This window comes from Convolutriloba macropyga, chromosome 6 (assembly GCF_964194025.1).
Source record: "Convolutriloba macropyga chromosome 6, txConMacr16.3, whole genome shotgun sequence".
NCBI lineage: Eukaryota > Metazoa > Xenacoelomorpha > Acoela > Convolutidae > Convolutriloba > Convolutriloba macropyga.
The window spans coordinates 49228828-49245095 of NC_134473.1; the positions used below are offsets into that span (position 1 = coordinate 49228828).

The 16268-nt window shown below is 34.1% G+C and overlaps 1 protein-coding gene across 1 annotated transcript in view; it reads right to left on the reverse strand.

Moving 5' to 3' along the window:
- LOC142341016 (UNC93-like protein MFSD11) overlaps positions 1-16268 on the reverse strand; it is a 68606-nt gene that overhangs the window by 40915 nt on the left and 11423 nt on the right. The window contains exons 2-5 of the mRNA XM_075391836.1: positions 15156-15318; positions 9504-9730; positions 2115-2269; positions 1758-1893 (exon numbers count right to left, since the gene is read on the reverse strand). Of these exons, the coding sequence (XP_075247951.1) occupies positions 1758-1893; positions 2115-2269; positions 9504-9730; positions 15156-15283 (646 nt within the window). The 5' untranslated portion in view covers positions 15284-15318. The remainder of the gene's footprint in view (positions 1-1757; positions 1894-2114; positions 2270-9503; positions 9731-15155; positions 15319-16268) is intronic.

Here is a 16268-nt window from a genome sequence, read left to right on the forward strand (position 1 = left end):
GGTCAGAAAAAAAGACGATCAGACAACTCCGTAGTACAAAAAATGCATGAAATAAAGAACTGATACAATTGTCAATAAATTCGCGTTTGCAAACAACTTAAAACTATCCGTTGCTTACTCAAGAACTCCAATAATCCACCATTAGAAAATCCACCACAGTTCTTTAATAGCATCAGAGAAAAACTAGAGAAAAAACAACACTTAAATTAGAACGAGTGAGCGCTGGAAAACTATGCTAGACCCGTTATATGCGTAACAAGAGAAAGCATTACCTTTGGAGACTCTTTGCGACAACATCTCAGAAGTGTACGGCTGCTTTGCGAGACAGAAGAGGCAATTTCCAATAATAGCACTCACAGTTTTGACGCACAGGGCACTTTTTACCCACTACTTGGGTAAGGTTAATATTATATTTAATAGCATGTTCTCTGAACTTAATTTTTGTATGACGAAATCTATATCTCTGTAGGTAAGTACATAATCTACATTTTTCTGTTTTAAATCTAAAGTAAAAAATATGTTTATAAATCTTACAGGAGCAACAAGTTATATACAGATCTGGAATATTATACTGTTCGCTCACATGATTAGTTCTATCTCTTTTCTTTGTTATGATATCACAAATAAAACACTTATAAGGCTATCTCAACAATTATCGCAACATTTACTCCATGGCTTATGTTCACATTTATTAAATTTTAGAATCATTTTATCTTTTTGAAATTCATTTTTTTTTATTAAAAATGAATATTAATAGAAGCTTCGAGTGTGACAATTAAAATTTATCAACTCAAAGAAAGATTATCTCAAACATAACTTAAGTGATTGTCACTTAAACAGAGCAAGAGGAATATGAAGAGGAATTTGATTCTGTAGCTAAGGCTGAGTATAAAGTTGAAACTGAAGATAATACTAAAGATAAAACAATAACGAAAAATCGGTCAGGCAAAAAATAGCATTAAAAAGACCCAGGACTTTGCGTGAAAATTGCTTCAAAAAGACTCAGGACAACTGTGTTTGAGAGCCATTAACAATTTTAAAATGAATCCTTAAAATGAGCTTTTCATTTCAAAAAAAAAAGATTGTTTAACCTGTAGAATGCATCTACAGATACTCGAGTTGTAAAAATACCGGCAACACTGATATAATAGCAACGAACATTGTTTGCGCGACTGAAACCAGTAATATTTTCAAAAACAAATTCAGTTACCGTCGTTAAAACCATTAGCTGCGTACAGAAAGTCTAAGCAAATTTAGTAGTCCCTCGTTACGAAGATCCTCCGATCAGTCATTAACGGGGCTAAGTGAAAGTTAACAAGACCAAAAAATTGTGCTTCATACCATGAACTCATGTCTACTCGACAGTTTCGTTGAATCACATTCTTAGAGACGAGTAAGGCTCTTACAGATCTGCTCAGGAACTTAATGCCCTCAAAAGTAACTGGTTTATTCCGTTTTTCTCGACAAAAACATGCGAATCTTGTTGGTCAGAAAAAAAGACGATCAGACAACTCCGTAGTACAAAAAATGCATGAAATAAAGAACTGATACAATTGTCACTAAATTCGCGTTTGCAAACAACTTAAAACTATCCGTTGCTTACTCAAGAACTCCAATAATCCACCATTATAAAATCCACCACAGTTCTTTAATAGCATCAGAGAAAAACTAGAGAAAAAACAACACTTAAATTAGAACGAATGAGTGCTGGAAAACTATGCTAGACCCCTTATATGCGTAACAAGAGAAAGCATTACCTTTGGAGACTCTTTGCGACAGCTTCTCAGAAGTGTACGGCTGCTTTGCGAGACAGAAGAGGCAAGTTCCGATAATAGCACTCACAGTTAAGATAGACATAGTCAAATAGCGAGTATTGTCCGAGATGAGATCCACCTGAACCAACAATTACGTGAACAGAAAAACGATTACATAATAATTCCCGTTCTTGTTCAAAATTCAGCTATGCTCTTCACTCCAACAGATTCTATGCTTTTACAGGATACAAATTATCAGCAATTCAAAACCTATTACATAAATTGCGAGGAGACACAAAGCAATGGCATTCCGTTTGCCAAGCAAACTTAAAACGTAATTTAATGCAGTGCGCACCTCACCTCGTAGAATGTGAAAAATAGTACTCCATTTCCAAACAGGTAGCTGAACTGAGCAATGAGCCAGAAGAGGGAGGTGTTGACCTCCAGGTATTCTGTGGGGCAGGACACTGTGATCAAATTAAAACCAGCTGCCCATAAAAGACTAGTGCACACCCCTGAAACAAATCAAGTATGTATTCCGTCTTTCCGTTGAAACCCTGTCAAAGCTCATCTTTAAGTGTCTCAGACAGCTTTTTCAACAGTTTTTGCTGAAAAGATAGACCATCTCAAAAGTTTCCATGACCTTTCAAAATCAGTTTTTTAAAATAGCAAAGCAGCTAACAAACTGAATTATCATAACTCTTTGTTCAAAGCTTTTTATGAAAGAACAAAACGTATCGCGGAAAAGTTTAGACAAAAGTTTCGTGGAGTTTAGATTAGTTAAACAGGCTCGGTTTATCTCAAAAGGATAATTTTTTGTGGCTGCAGCTTCCCTGTGTTTTGAGTAAAAAAATCAACAGATAGCGATGATACAATAATTTGACGTCTTGTAATATACAAAGATTGTAAACAAAGCTGTCAGTTTGGCGTAAAACAGCTGCGATACAGCTGCTGAGATAGAACTGTAGTCTCAAATAAATATAAAAATTCGACCTACATATTTTGAAAAAGAAAGTTTTTATACATATTGTTGCCATGTTAAGGCTAAGGTACTGTACAGATGCCCCCAAATAACTCCGACGAAAAAAACATACACCCAACTCCGCCGATTAAAGTATGTAAAAATCTATCAATTTGAGAGGAAAGGTCATTTTGAGGGTGAGGTATGTCACATATGAGCTAACTATTTATTCAAAATGTTTACGGTTCGAAAGGTTCAGAAATGTTTAATGTTGTGGCCTTTAATAGGTGTGAAACATTCATTTTAAAATTTGGAAATCTTTTCAAAGGTTATGAATTTCGTAGTTAGACAAACTCCTGTTTTTGAATGAGTGGATAGAGAGATTGGTATTGATACCAAAAAACATTAGAACAGATAGCTAAAACTAAATAGAACAAACTTCAAACACCGGACATCTAAAATTGGGCTTTACAGGTGCATCCCATTTATTATTTATTGTTTTCCTCCTCCACAGCTGTTTGAAAGCTTTTTCAGGAAAAGGAGAGAAAGAAGAGTTAAACTAGCCCATATACGTCAAAATGACTTCACGCAAAATGTCGAAACAAACTTTTATTCGACGAAGTAAAAAATAGGCGCGCAATGATAGCCTGTTGAGAAGCTGAGGGCAGCTAATAATCGCCCAATATATTTCTATGAATTAGAAACAACCACATAACCACACAATCAGTCAAGTGGCTCTATAAACTTCTATAAAAATACAAAATGAAGAAGTAATATAAGTTGGGGTGGGAGAGAAATTGAAATAGTGGGCTTGTTGTCTAGAGAGATCTAAAATCAAGATCTAAAATCAAAAAATGCAATCAATTTCGGCTCATTTTTCATTTGACACTTAGTGGTAAAATACAGCCATTTGATTTTAGCTGCTAAAAACATTAAAGCAGAAAAAAGTCGTTCGATTTACACACCCAAACATCACGAAAAGCACCTCATCATATCAAGAGTTTTAGACTTGTCAGCGGCTTCGGTGAACTGCGTCCCTCGAAATTTCGAGGCCCGAAGAGAATTGCTCACTCACTTAATGCCGTCGACTTTACCAGTTGATCCTGTTTCTTAGCCTAAAAGCTTTCGAATGAGATGAACTTATAAAGATAGCCGTAAGTATTTAGGAAGCAACTCAGCGCGTCGCACTTTGCGAAACAAAAAACGTGATAGCAGCCAAACCCCATTCTTTACCTGGGAATAATAAGTCTTTGAAGCACCAAAGTTAACTGAAATATTTGCGTTCCATAATGATTTAAAGATACTACACAAATGATAAAACTATTTTAACCGATAGTTTTATACGTCATAGCTTCGATGAGAAAATTCAATTTGAAATTTTGATTGAAATTTACCTCAAAATTTCTTATTAAACAGACCTGGTAACGTTGAAAAAAAAACAAATACCACCAGGCTAAAAAATTGTCACGGAATAGCCAAAAATTTAAAACTAAGCAATTAACTCCGCGACCCGGAAGACAGATTGTGAAAACATAAAGAATCAGACGTTCATAGAAACGTATTTCTGAGAATCAGCTAAACTAAGTCCCAACAAAAAGTTTGGTTCAGCATTTCAAAAAATGAAAGATAGTTCTCTTGCTTGTTGGAGATATCTCCGATAAAATGAAATTGTTTAAGTGCAAAAATTAAAATAACCAAGAAAAGGGCAAAGGGAACAGATCAGAAATTAGAAGGCAGAAAGTCATTGGTTACCAAGACCGAGCCACAAGGAATTTCTCAGTACATAGAAGTCATTTACAAAATGTTTGCGAGGACTCATAAACGCAGGCCAAATAAAACTAAACAACAAGGCGATATTTCACCACAGATTAATGTGAGAAACAAAAAAGGGGGCAAACGCTGGAATGTGGAGGACACACTTCAAAAACAGTAAGAAGGCGTATTCATAATTTGGAAAATGAAATCAAAGAAGTATAAAACAAGCACACTTCAATAATTGGCTTTGTAGGGTCAGTAAAATTAATCAACCATCTTTCTGTCATCATAAAACGAAGAAAACTTAATTCGGAGATTCTTAACATTTCGACAAAAAGGTCAAAATATTGTTAAAATTGCCATTATGAAATAAGTTATTAATGCATTTCAAACGCCTAAGGCAAATAAATAATTGAATTATCATGAGATGAAACTAATAAACCTGGCGGCGCACATAAAACCTTATTCTGGTAACAAAAACAAAACATACCCAACAGATTGCCGACAAATAGCCGCCGTTGATTCCCATAACTCTATTGGGATTGAAAGGAAAGAAAATATCAACAAAAATTGATTTTTGTATAAAAACATTTTTAAGTGCGATTTGTTGTGATGTCATTTCGTAATTGAACATACTCCTGTCTCAGTGAGAGGCTACAGGGTCTAGTATCAATACCAATAAGCATTATAGATAGTAACTAAAACTTATGAGAACAAAGTTCAAGTACCGGGCATCAAAAGATGGGCTTTATGGGCTTATCCCCTTTCTATTTCTGACTTTGATGTTGTTATACTGACTCTCTTCATTTTGAATTGCTTTGCTGAGCAGCTGCTGTTTAAAAGGATTTTGGGCAGAATGACAGAAGAGTGAAACTAGCCTAGAGAAGTCAAAAAGATTTCACGCAAAATGCCGAAAAAGCGGCAAAGGGTAAAGCCAAAAAAAAGTTCGACGAAGTAAAAAAAATAGGAGCACTATAATAGCCGATTGAGAAGATGAGGGCGGCTATTAACCAACAACAATTAGAATAAAAGCAAACAACCCACCGAACTGTGTTTTCTTTTTGTACAAATTTATAAAAGAGACATATACAACGTCAAAAATTGACAAACGCAGGTAACAGAAACGCACTACTGCAGCTTCGACATATTTATCACAAAACCCTTACAATATACACTGATTAAAAAACTAAACAGAGCCGGCAGATTGTCGGAAAATTGCCACGATAGACGCTTGTGGCCTTCCATGAATTGAAACAACTTAAGAAACAAGATACGCAGATACCAAAAGACCACTAGATTTTTTGGGTTAGATACGTACTGTCAATTTTATGATACACATGCGGTCTATAATGAAAAACCCCCTAAAAGGGCTTTTTCAAAATTGATTTTCGAGATCATAAATTCAAAGACTAATACTCAATAATTAGGACATATAAGTTTGGCACTACTTAAATGCACCCTATTGATCTTTAACTAGTAAATGTTCATTAAAAAAGTTTCAATTTTCATTGACAATACAAAAAATTAGACCTAGAACGAACTATGGGTAAATTGAGAAAACCATTTCTAAAAATCAGATCAAAAAATTAAAAAAAAAACAAAATCAATGTCAAAATGCCGCATGTGAACAAAAAATTATAAGTGAGAAATGGAAATTTGGCTCAAACAAAAAACTGGGCCTAGAATGGACTATGAATGGATTCAAAAAATCATTTAGAAAAAAATCCAATCCAAAAAATCGAAAAAACAGTAAAAATCAAAGTGAAATTAAATTGCCACATGTGAACAAAAAACCACCAGCGAGAAAGCGAATTTTTATTCAAACACCGTTTTTTCACTCTGCTCTAAAATTAGAGCAAAGAAATTTCACATCGCAAAACCACTCGCTTTTTCGCACCATTTCCTGTTTCGGCGTGACCAAGATCACTACTCCAATTTGACATGAAAAATCATGAAAATGTGTGAACAGATCTTAAAAGACAGCGCCCCAATACAAATCAAATTCTTTGAAATGTAAAAAAAATTAGGAGCACTATAATAGCCGATTGAGAAGATGAGGGCGGCTATTAACCAACAACAATTAGAATAAAAGCAAACAACCCACCGAACTGTGTTTTCTTTTTGTACAAATTTATAAAAGAGACATATACAACGTCAAAAATTGACAAACGCAGGTAACAGAAACGCACTACTGCAGCTTCGACATATTTATCACAAAACCCTTACAATATACACTGATTAAAAAACTAAACAGAGCCGGCAGATTGTCGGAAAATTGCCACGATAGACGCTTGTGGCCTTCCATGAATTGAAACAACTTAAGAAACAAGATACGCAGATACCAAAAGACCACTAGATTTTTTGGGTTAGATACGTACTGTCAATTTTATGATACACATGCGGTCTATAATGAAAAACCCCCTAAAAGGGCTTTTTCAAAATTGATTTTCGAGATCATAAATTCAAAGACTAATACTCAATAATTAGGACATATAAGTTTGGCACTACTTAAATGCACCTTATTGATCTTTAACTAGTAAATGTTCATTAAAAAAGTTTCAATTTTCATTGACAATACAAAAAATTAGACCTAGAACGAACTATGGGTAAATTGAGAAAACCATTTCTAAAAATCAGATCAAAAAATTTAAAAAAAAACAAAATCAATGTCAAAATGCCGCATGTGAACAAAAAATTATAAGTGAGAAATGGAAATTTGGCTCAAACAAAAAACTGGGCCTAGAATGGACTATGAATGGATTCAAAAAATCATTTAGAAAAAAATCCAATCCAAAAAATCGAAAAAACAGTAAAAATCAAAGTGAAATTAAATTGCCACATGTGAACAAAAAACCACCAGCGAGAAAGCGAATTTTTATTCAAACACCGTTTTTTCACTCTGCTCTAAAATTAGAGCAAAGAAATTTCACATCGCAAAACCACTCGCTTTTTCGCACCATTTCCTGTTTCGGCGTGACCAAGATCACTACTCCAATTTGACATGAAAAATCATGAAAATGTGTGAACAGATCTTAAAAGACAGCGCCCCAATACAAATCAAATTCTTTGAAATGTAAAAAAAATTAGGAGCACTATAATAGCCGATTGAGAAGATGAGGGCGGCTATTAACCAACAACAATTAGAATAAAAGCAAACAACCCACCGAACTGTGTTTTCTTTTTGTACAAATTTATAAAAGAGACATATACAACGTCAAAAATTGACAAACGCAGGTAACAGAAACGCACTACTGCAGCTTCGACATATTTATCACAAAACCCTTACAATATACACTGATTAAAAAACTAAACAGAGCCGGCAGATTGTCGGAAAATTGCCACGATAGACGCTTGTGGCCTTCCATGAATTGAAACAACTTAAGAAACAAGATACGCAGATACCAAAAGACCACTAGATTTTTTGGGTTAGATACGTACTGTCAATTTTATGATACACATGCGGTCTATAATGAAAAACCCCCTAAAAGGGCTTTTTCAAAATTGATTTTCGAGATCATAAATTCAAAGACTAATACTCAATAATTAGGACATATAAGTTTGGCACTACTTAAATGCACCTTATTGATCTTTAACTAGTAAATGTTCATTAAAAAAGTTTCAATTTTCATTGACAATACAAAAAATTAGACCTAGAACGAACTATGGGTAAATTGAGAAAACCATTTCTAAAAATCAGATCAAAAAATTAAAAAAAAACAAAATCAATGTCAAAATGCCGCATGTGAACAAAAAATTATAAGTGAGAAATGGAAATTTGGCTCAAACAAAAAACTGGGCCTAGAATGGACTATGAATGGATTCAAAAAATCATTTAGAAAAAAATCCAATCCAAAAAATCGAAAAAACAGTAAAAATCAAAGTGAAATTAAATTGCCACATGTGAACAAAAAACCACCAGCGAGAAAGCGAATTTTTATTCAAACACCGTTTTTTCACTCTGCTCTAAAATTAGAGCAAAGAAATTTCACATCGCAAAACCACTCGCTTTTTCGCACCATTTCCTGTTTCGGCGTGACCAAGATCACTACTCCAATTTGACATGAAAAATCATGAAAATGTGTGAACAGATCTTAAAAGACAGCGCCCCAATACAAATCAAATTCTTTGAAATGTAAAAAAAATTAGGAGCGCAATAATAGCCGCCTGGAATTGCTGACGCGGCTATTAAAAATTAGGAAATGCTTTGTTAGGTTCTCAGAAACATTAAAATCAATCCCAGAAGGTTACATATTAATTCAGCTTTGACAAAACTTCTACAAAAACCAAACTACAGCCAAAAAACATGGTTGGTAGGTTGCCAGACATTATCTGCGATAGCTTTGTAGATCTTCAGTCTCCAAAAGATAAAAAGGCTGCGAAAAAAATTTTTAATTTAACTAAATGCTGAGATGGTATATTTTGATTTTATAAAATTGTCTTCCACATTACTGTTTTCAACAGCTACCCTCAAATAAGCTTCGATTAACGACACACAATCAATCAAGCTTATCTACTTCAATTAAAGTAAGCAAGAGTCCCTTTGAGAGTAGGGTAAGTCATGTGTGAGGTAACCAGCAACCTATTCACGCAAAGAAACGAAAAACTCGCCCCACTAAGAGTGAAAAATGACGACAAGCACGCAATTCAGTCAAAATTGCATACATGAAAGAACAAACAGTAGATTTGAAGTAATATGGTCGTAACAAAAATCTTGACGACGAAAACTCGAGAAGGCCAGTAATAGCTATCGGAACTATTAATGAGCCAAACAGACAAACGGCTCAAAAACAGTAGCCTATATGCGCCATTCTCTCAAAGTCATAACCAATTGCGTGTAACTAGGAATTAGTGGAATCACGTTTAATCAATACGGCAGACAGTTCAAACTGTTTAAGGCCGGTTTAGAGTTCAAACTGAAACAGAAGGCCGGCTGACGTCGTTTACTGTTCCTCTGTATCATTATTTATAAGTCTAGCACCAGAATAAATCCGTTTTTCCTTTCAGACAAACGGTTGTGCTGAGATGCAACAAACCTGATATCGATGTTGACACATATAAAGCGTACACATTGGGCTTCAGGAAGGAAGCTGCATATAGGACAAAACTGACCGAGGCAACGAGCAGTGATATTTTGTCCAAAAGTACTCGAACAAGGAAGGGAGTTACGAATGGTCCAAGGGCAAAGAATATGTTGAAGAGCATAAGAGTGGTATAGCCAAAACCCTGTCCAAATCCTGCATCGGCATGAGTAGACTGGTAGCTAAAATCAAATCAAAACAAACATAGCTGGCAGATTGCCAGAAAATAGCCGCAATAGATTCGTATATCGGCATTAAAAAAACAGTAAAAAAGACGGACCAAAAAAATTTGTCTTTTCATTGAGGGCTGATCTGTTATATTTTGATTAAAAATCTGTTTAATTTATTGCTGCCTCTATTAGCTGATCTCTAATAACCTTCATTTAGAGTGACACACACCCATTTGACCTTATCTCTTTGAATTAAACTAAATAAAAGTAAATTTCAAAGTGAGGAAGTCATTTTTGAGAGTGAGTAAGTCAAGTATGACAAAAAAATTTAATCACGCGCAAGAACCAAAAAACTCGCTCCACTAAGAGCGAAAAATTATGTCACACACGCAATTCAGTTGAAATTGCATGAACGAATGAACAAAAAGTGGCTGTGACGTCCAATGGTGGCAACAAAAATCATATGACGACGAAATAAAAAAACATAGCAGGACAAGTCCTGACGTACAATTCAAAGAATTTTCATTGACTAAACACAAAATTAGACCTAGAACGGACTATGAATGGATTGGAAAAATCATTTAGAAAAAAATCCGATCCAAAAAATCGAAAAAACAGTAAAAATCAAAGTGAAATTGCCGCAAGTGAACAAAAAACCACTAGCGAGAAAGCCAATTTTTGTACAAACATCGTTTTCTCACTCTACTTTAAATTTGGAGCAAAAATAATTCACGCCGCAAAACCACTCGCTTTTTCGCTCGACTTCCTGTTTCGGCGTGACCAAAATCACTACTCCAATTTGACTTAAAAAATCATGAAAATGTGTGAACAGATCTTAAAAACATAGCCGGAAGAATTCCGGAAACGACTCGAAGTGAAAATCTATTTAACCGCCATCCAACTACTCATCAGAAAAAAAACTTGCCTCCACTAATTTATAATTTTCTCGAACTCAAACCATAAAACAAAAAAGTAAAAACAAAAAAATCAAATCTGTTAAAATCTGATCAAATTTTGTCATAACTTGAGATACCGAAATAACTATCTCTGTCAAAATTACTTCATCAAAACAACTAGTTCTTACTAAAACCACTTAAGTGAATGTTTAAAAAATACTTGAGGTCAACTTATGAAAAAAAGCTCTAAAAAAGCTCTGAGAAAACAACTTGCACAAAAAGTAAGTAAGTAAATTTCTTACTATCACAAAAGCATATATATCCAAAGAAAAAATCGTTTAAGCCAATAGGGCATCATGATGCTCGAAAAAACAATAGACAAGTAATAATAGTCTAAGAAACTTGTCTCAAAAAACAAAACCCGAAAAACTGCAAAAAAAAATTAAGAGAAATAGTTCCAATTTTCGCCATTTTTTGTCATACTTCTCAACAAAAAATTGATTCATACCCAATATTGCCCATACTTAATACTAAACAACTAGAACAACTATTATGAACCCCAAACCTCCACAAATGCCATAAAAAAATAAGGAACAGAAACGGCATTCAAAAACAAATTCAACAAAAAAACTATAAAAACTCAATGAGTTTTTTTTAATAGTACAAGGAAAAATAAAGCCGAATAAGGTTCCTTTTCAATTAGAGCAATGAAAAACTCTCAAAACAATGGGCAAGTTATAAAAGGGTGGGTAAGATTAAAAAAAAAGAACTGCAAAAAATGAGAAAAATGGTTTAAAATTTCTCAATTTTTCGGTCATTTTTCCTTAGAAAAAAATGATTTATACAAACAAAACTTTAGTCAATTGGTATCTGACAATTCCTTAAGTAACAAGCTTCTAATCAAATCCCACTTAAAGCAGTAAAACAAAAAAACAGGTAAAAAATCGTTAAATTTCGTCTAAAAATCAGCAAAACTGATCGAAAACCTCCAAATTAGCATTAAAAATCAAATTAACTACCTGAAACCTTCAATTCCTAACAAAAATTAAACTAATACAATATCATGATCAAACCTCATAACCTTCAAAAAATGCCAAAAAAACTGCTTTTAAAAGCCGCACGTGAACAAAAAAATTTCGCTCGCTTAGAAAACAATTTTTTCACACATCAATTTCTCGCTCTCTCAAAAACAGCGGTGTGAAAAAAACCACTAACATTTCACGCCTCACTTCACTTTTGTTCAGCACCAAAATCACTCCAAATTTTTTTACGCGTTTCATTTCCCGCTTCAAAATTCACTCCAAAAATTGATTAAAAAAAACATAGCAGGACAAGTCCTGACGTACAATTGAAAGAATAACAGAAAAACTTGACCTAGAATGGACTATGAGCGAATTGAAAAAACCATTTTGAAAAAATCAGATGAAAAACAAGAAAAACAGAAAATCAATGTCAAAATGCCGCATGTGAACAAAAAAACCACTAGCGAGAAATGAAAATTTAATTCAAACAAAAAACTAGGCCTAAAATGAGCTTTGAATGGATTGGGAAAACCATTTAGAAAAAAAAACCGATCCAAAAATTGAACAAACAGTAGAAATCAGAGTTAAATTGCCGCATGTGAACAAAGAACCACTACCGAGAAATCGAAATTTTGTTCAAACACCGTTTTCTCACTCTACTTTCAAATTAGAGCGAAAAAATTCACGCCGCAAAACCACTCGCTTTTTCGCTCCATTTCCTGTTTCGGCGTGACCAAAATCACTACTCCAATTTGACTTCAAAAATCATGAAAATGTGTGAGCAGATCTTAAAAAAAACAGCGCCCCAATACAATTCAAATTCTCTGAATTGTAAAAAGGACTTCTCCAATACTCCTCTTCGAGTCGTAAAAAGACAGCGCCCCAATACAATTCAAATTTTTTGAATTCTAAAAAAACCAGGAGAAGGCCAATAATAGCCCCGGCTATAGCTGTGCGGCTATTAAAAGTGAAGCAGGAGCTAAATTCAAGTTAACACCCTTTTATTTTTAGCATTTGAAATAATTCAAACTTTATCACAAATCCCGTGAAGGCTATGATCCTCTGCTGCCAGCTCATTGAAAATTAATTATTCTCAAAAGCCTTAATTGGACAATTGAAAACCCCGAAAAAGAACAATGAATAGCCCAACAGGAGAGAAAGAGAGAGGGAAAATAGACTAGAACATACTTCTTCCATTCATTTTTTTCTGAAGCTCCTTGTTTTCTTTATAAAGTTGCAGTTCTAGAGAAAAAAGCAAACGGACTTCATAAAACATAGCTGGCAGATAGCCAGAAAATAGCCGCAATAAATTCGTAGATCGGCAGTCTAAAAAAAAACAGTAAAAAAGACAGACCAAAAAAATTTGTCTTTTTATTGAAGGCTGACAGGTTATATTTTGATTAAAAATCTGTATAAGTTATTGCTGCCTCTAATAGCTGATCTCAAATAACCTTCATTTAGAGTGACACACACCCATTTGACCTTATCTCTTTGAATTAAAGTAAATAAAAGTCAATTTCAAAGTGAGGAAGTCATTTTTGAGAGTGAGGTAAGTCAAGTGTGACCAAAATTTAATCACTTGCATGAACAAAAAAACTCGCTCCATAAGAGCGAAAAATGACGTCACGCATGCAATTCAGTTCAAATTGCATGAACGAATGAACAAAAAGCAGATTTGAAGTGATTGTGACGTCATATGGTCGTAACAAAAATCATGACAACGAAATAAAAAAACATAGCAGGACAAGTCCAGACGTACAATTCAAAGACTTTTCATTGACTAAACAGAAACACTAGACCTAGAATGGACTATGAGTGAACTGAAAAAAATCAGAACAAAAAAATAAGAAACACACAGAAAATCAATGTCAAAATGCCGCATGTGAACAAAAAAACCACTGGCGAGAAATAAAAATTTAATTCATACAAAAAGCTAGGCCTAGAATGAGCTGTGAATGGATTGGGAAAACCATTTAGAAAAAAATCCGATCTAAAAAATCGAAAAACAGTAAAAATCAGAGTGAAATTGACGCATGTGAACAAAAAACCACTACCGAGAAACCGAATTTTTGTTCAAACACCGTTTTCTCACTCTACTTTGAAATTAGAGCGAAAAAAATTCACGCCGCAGAACCACTCGCTTTTCGCTCCATTTCCTGTTTCGGCGTGATCAAAATCACTACTCCAATTTGACTTCAAAAATCATTAAAATGTGTGAACAGATCTTAAAAAAAAACATAGCCGGAAGAATTCCGGAAACGACTCGAAGTGAAAATCCATTTAAACGCCATCCAACTACTCGTCAAACAAAACTTGCCTTCACTAAATTATGATTATCTTGAAACAAAGTCATGAAGCAAAAAAGTAAAAACAATAAAATCAAATCTGTTAAAATATGATGAAAAATCTGATCAAATTTTGTTATAAATTGAGATCCCGAAAAAACTATCTCTGCCAAAATAACTTCATCAAAACAAATAGTACTTAAAAAAACCACTTAGGTGAATTTTGAAAAAAATACTTTAGGCTAAATTATGAAAAAGCTCTTTCAAAAACAACTTTCACTGAAAAACTGGAAAAATTTACTAAATTTTTTAATATTTCAAAAAACATATAAATCAAAAGAAAATATCCCTTCAGCCAAAAGGGTATCCAGATGCTCGCAAAACAATAGACAAGTAATAATAGTCTAAGAAACTTGTCTCCAAGAAACAGAAAACCCGAAAAACTGCAAAAAAAAATTCAGAGAAATAGTTCAAATTTTCGCCATTTTTTTGTCATATTTCACAACAAAAAATGATTCTTACCCACAAAACTGTAACCAATTGTTATCATAAATTTTATCAAGTAGAAGGGGTTTCTTCAAGACCCATTTGAGCCAGTAAAACAAAATAATCGTCAAGAAAACGCAAAAATTAGCCCGAAAATCAGCAAAATTCATTAAAAACCTCCGAATTATCATAAAATTCATATGAATTTCCAGAAACCTTCAAACCACTACCGAAACCAGCTTAAAATTAAAACCAAATTATAAAAACCTCTTAACCAAAATAAATTAAAAAAAACTGCTTTAAAATGCCGCACGTGAACAAAAAAAAAATTCGATCGCTTAGAGAAAAATTTTTCACACATCAATTTCTCGCTCTCTCAAAAACAGCGGTATGAACAAAAACCACTCTCTTTTCGCTCCGCTCTTCACTTTTGTTCAGCACCAAAATCACTCCAAATTTTTTCACGCGTTTCATTTCCCGCTTCAAAAATCACTCCAATAAAATTGATTTAAAAAAAGGACTTCTCCAATACTCCTCTTCGAGTCGTAAAAGGACAGCGCCCCAATACAATTCAAATTCTTTGAATTGTAAAAAAAAACCAAAAGAAGGCCAATAACAGCCCCAGCTATCGCTGTGCGGCTATTAATAAACGAGAACAGTCACCAGTTTATACCGGAGCACTTAAAACTCATCGATAATTCGACTTTCGTACTTAATATGCCGGAGCAAAATAAAGGGAAATGCGGACCTGTTGAGAACTAGCTCGGATGTATTGGCGACTGCATTGAATGCAGAGTAGAGACAGAGGAAGGCAAACCCAATGATGAGGGTATTAGCAGTTATATGGCTGAAGCTGTCACCCAGTGAGATCCTCATCTTGCATTATCTAATTGTGACCTCGTAGCACAAGTCTGTCAAACAACACAATTATCATCAAGTGACTACAAATTATCCCTAGAATCCACTCACTTATTTCATAAATTTTTAAAGCCAGTATTCTTGATTTGAGTTTTCAATACCTCAATTCCTTAAAAAAATGGGAAAAGGGATCAAAAGGATGTAAGGGCTGATCAGAAAAAGGTTTCTAGCTTCAATTTAAACTACTGTAACAATAAACATAGCTGGCAGATTGCCAGAAAACAGCCGCAATCGCTTCGTAGATCTGCAGTCTCAAAAAAGTAAAAAAAAAAAGAGACAGACCAAAGAAATTCGTCTATTCATTAAAGACTGATATATTAATTTTTGATTAAAAATCTAAATAAGTTTTTGCTGCCTCAAATAGCTGATCTTAAATAACCTTCAATTAGAGTTACACACACCCATTTGACCTTACCGCTTTGAATTAAAGTAAATAAAAGTCAATTTCAAAGTGAGGAAGTCATTTTTGAGAAAGAGGTAAGTCAAGTGTGACCAAAAATTTAATCACGCAAATGAACAAAAAAATTGCTCCACTAAGATCAAAATATGACGTCACGCACGTACTTCAATTGAAATTGCATGAACGAATGAACAAAAGGGAGATTTGAAGTGGTTGTGACGTCATATGGTCGTAACAAAAATCGCGACGACGAAATAAAAAACATAGCAGGACAAGTCCTGACGTACAATTCAAAGAATTTTCATTGACTTAACAGAAAACTAGACCTAGAACGGACAATGAATGGATCGGGAAAACCATTTAGAAAAAAATCCGATCCAAAAAATCGAAAAAACAGTGAAAATCAAAGTGAACTTGCCGCACGTGAACAAAAAACCACTAGCGAGAAATCGAATTTTTGTTCAAACACCGTTTTCTCACTCTACTTTAAATTTAGAGCGAAAACTTTCACGCCGCAAAACCACTCGCTTTTTCGCTCCACTT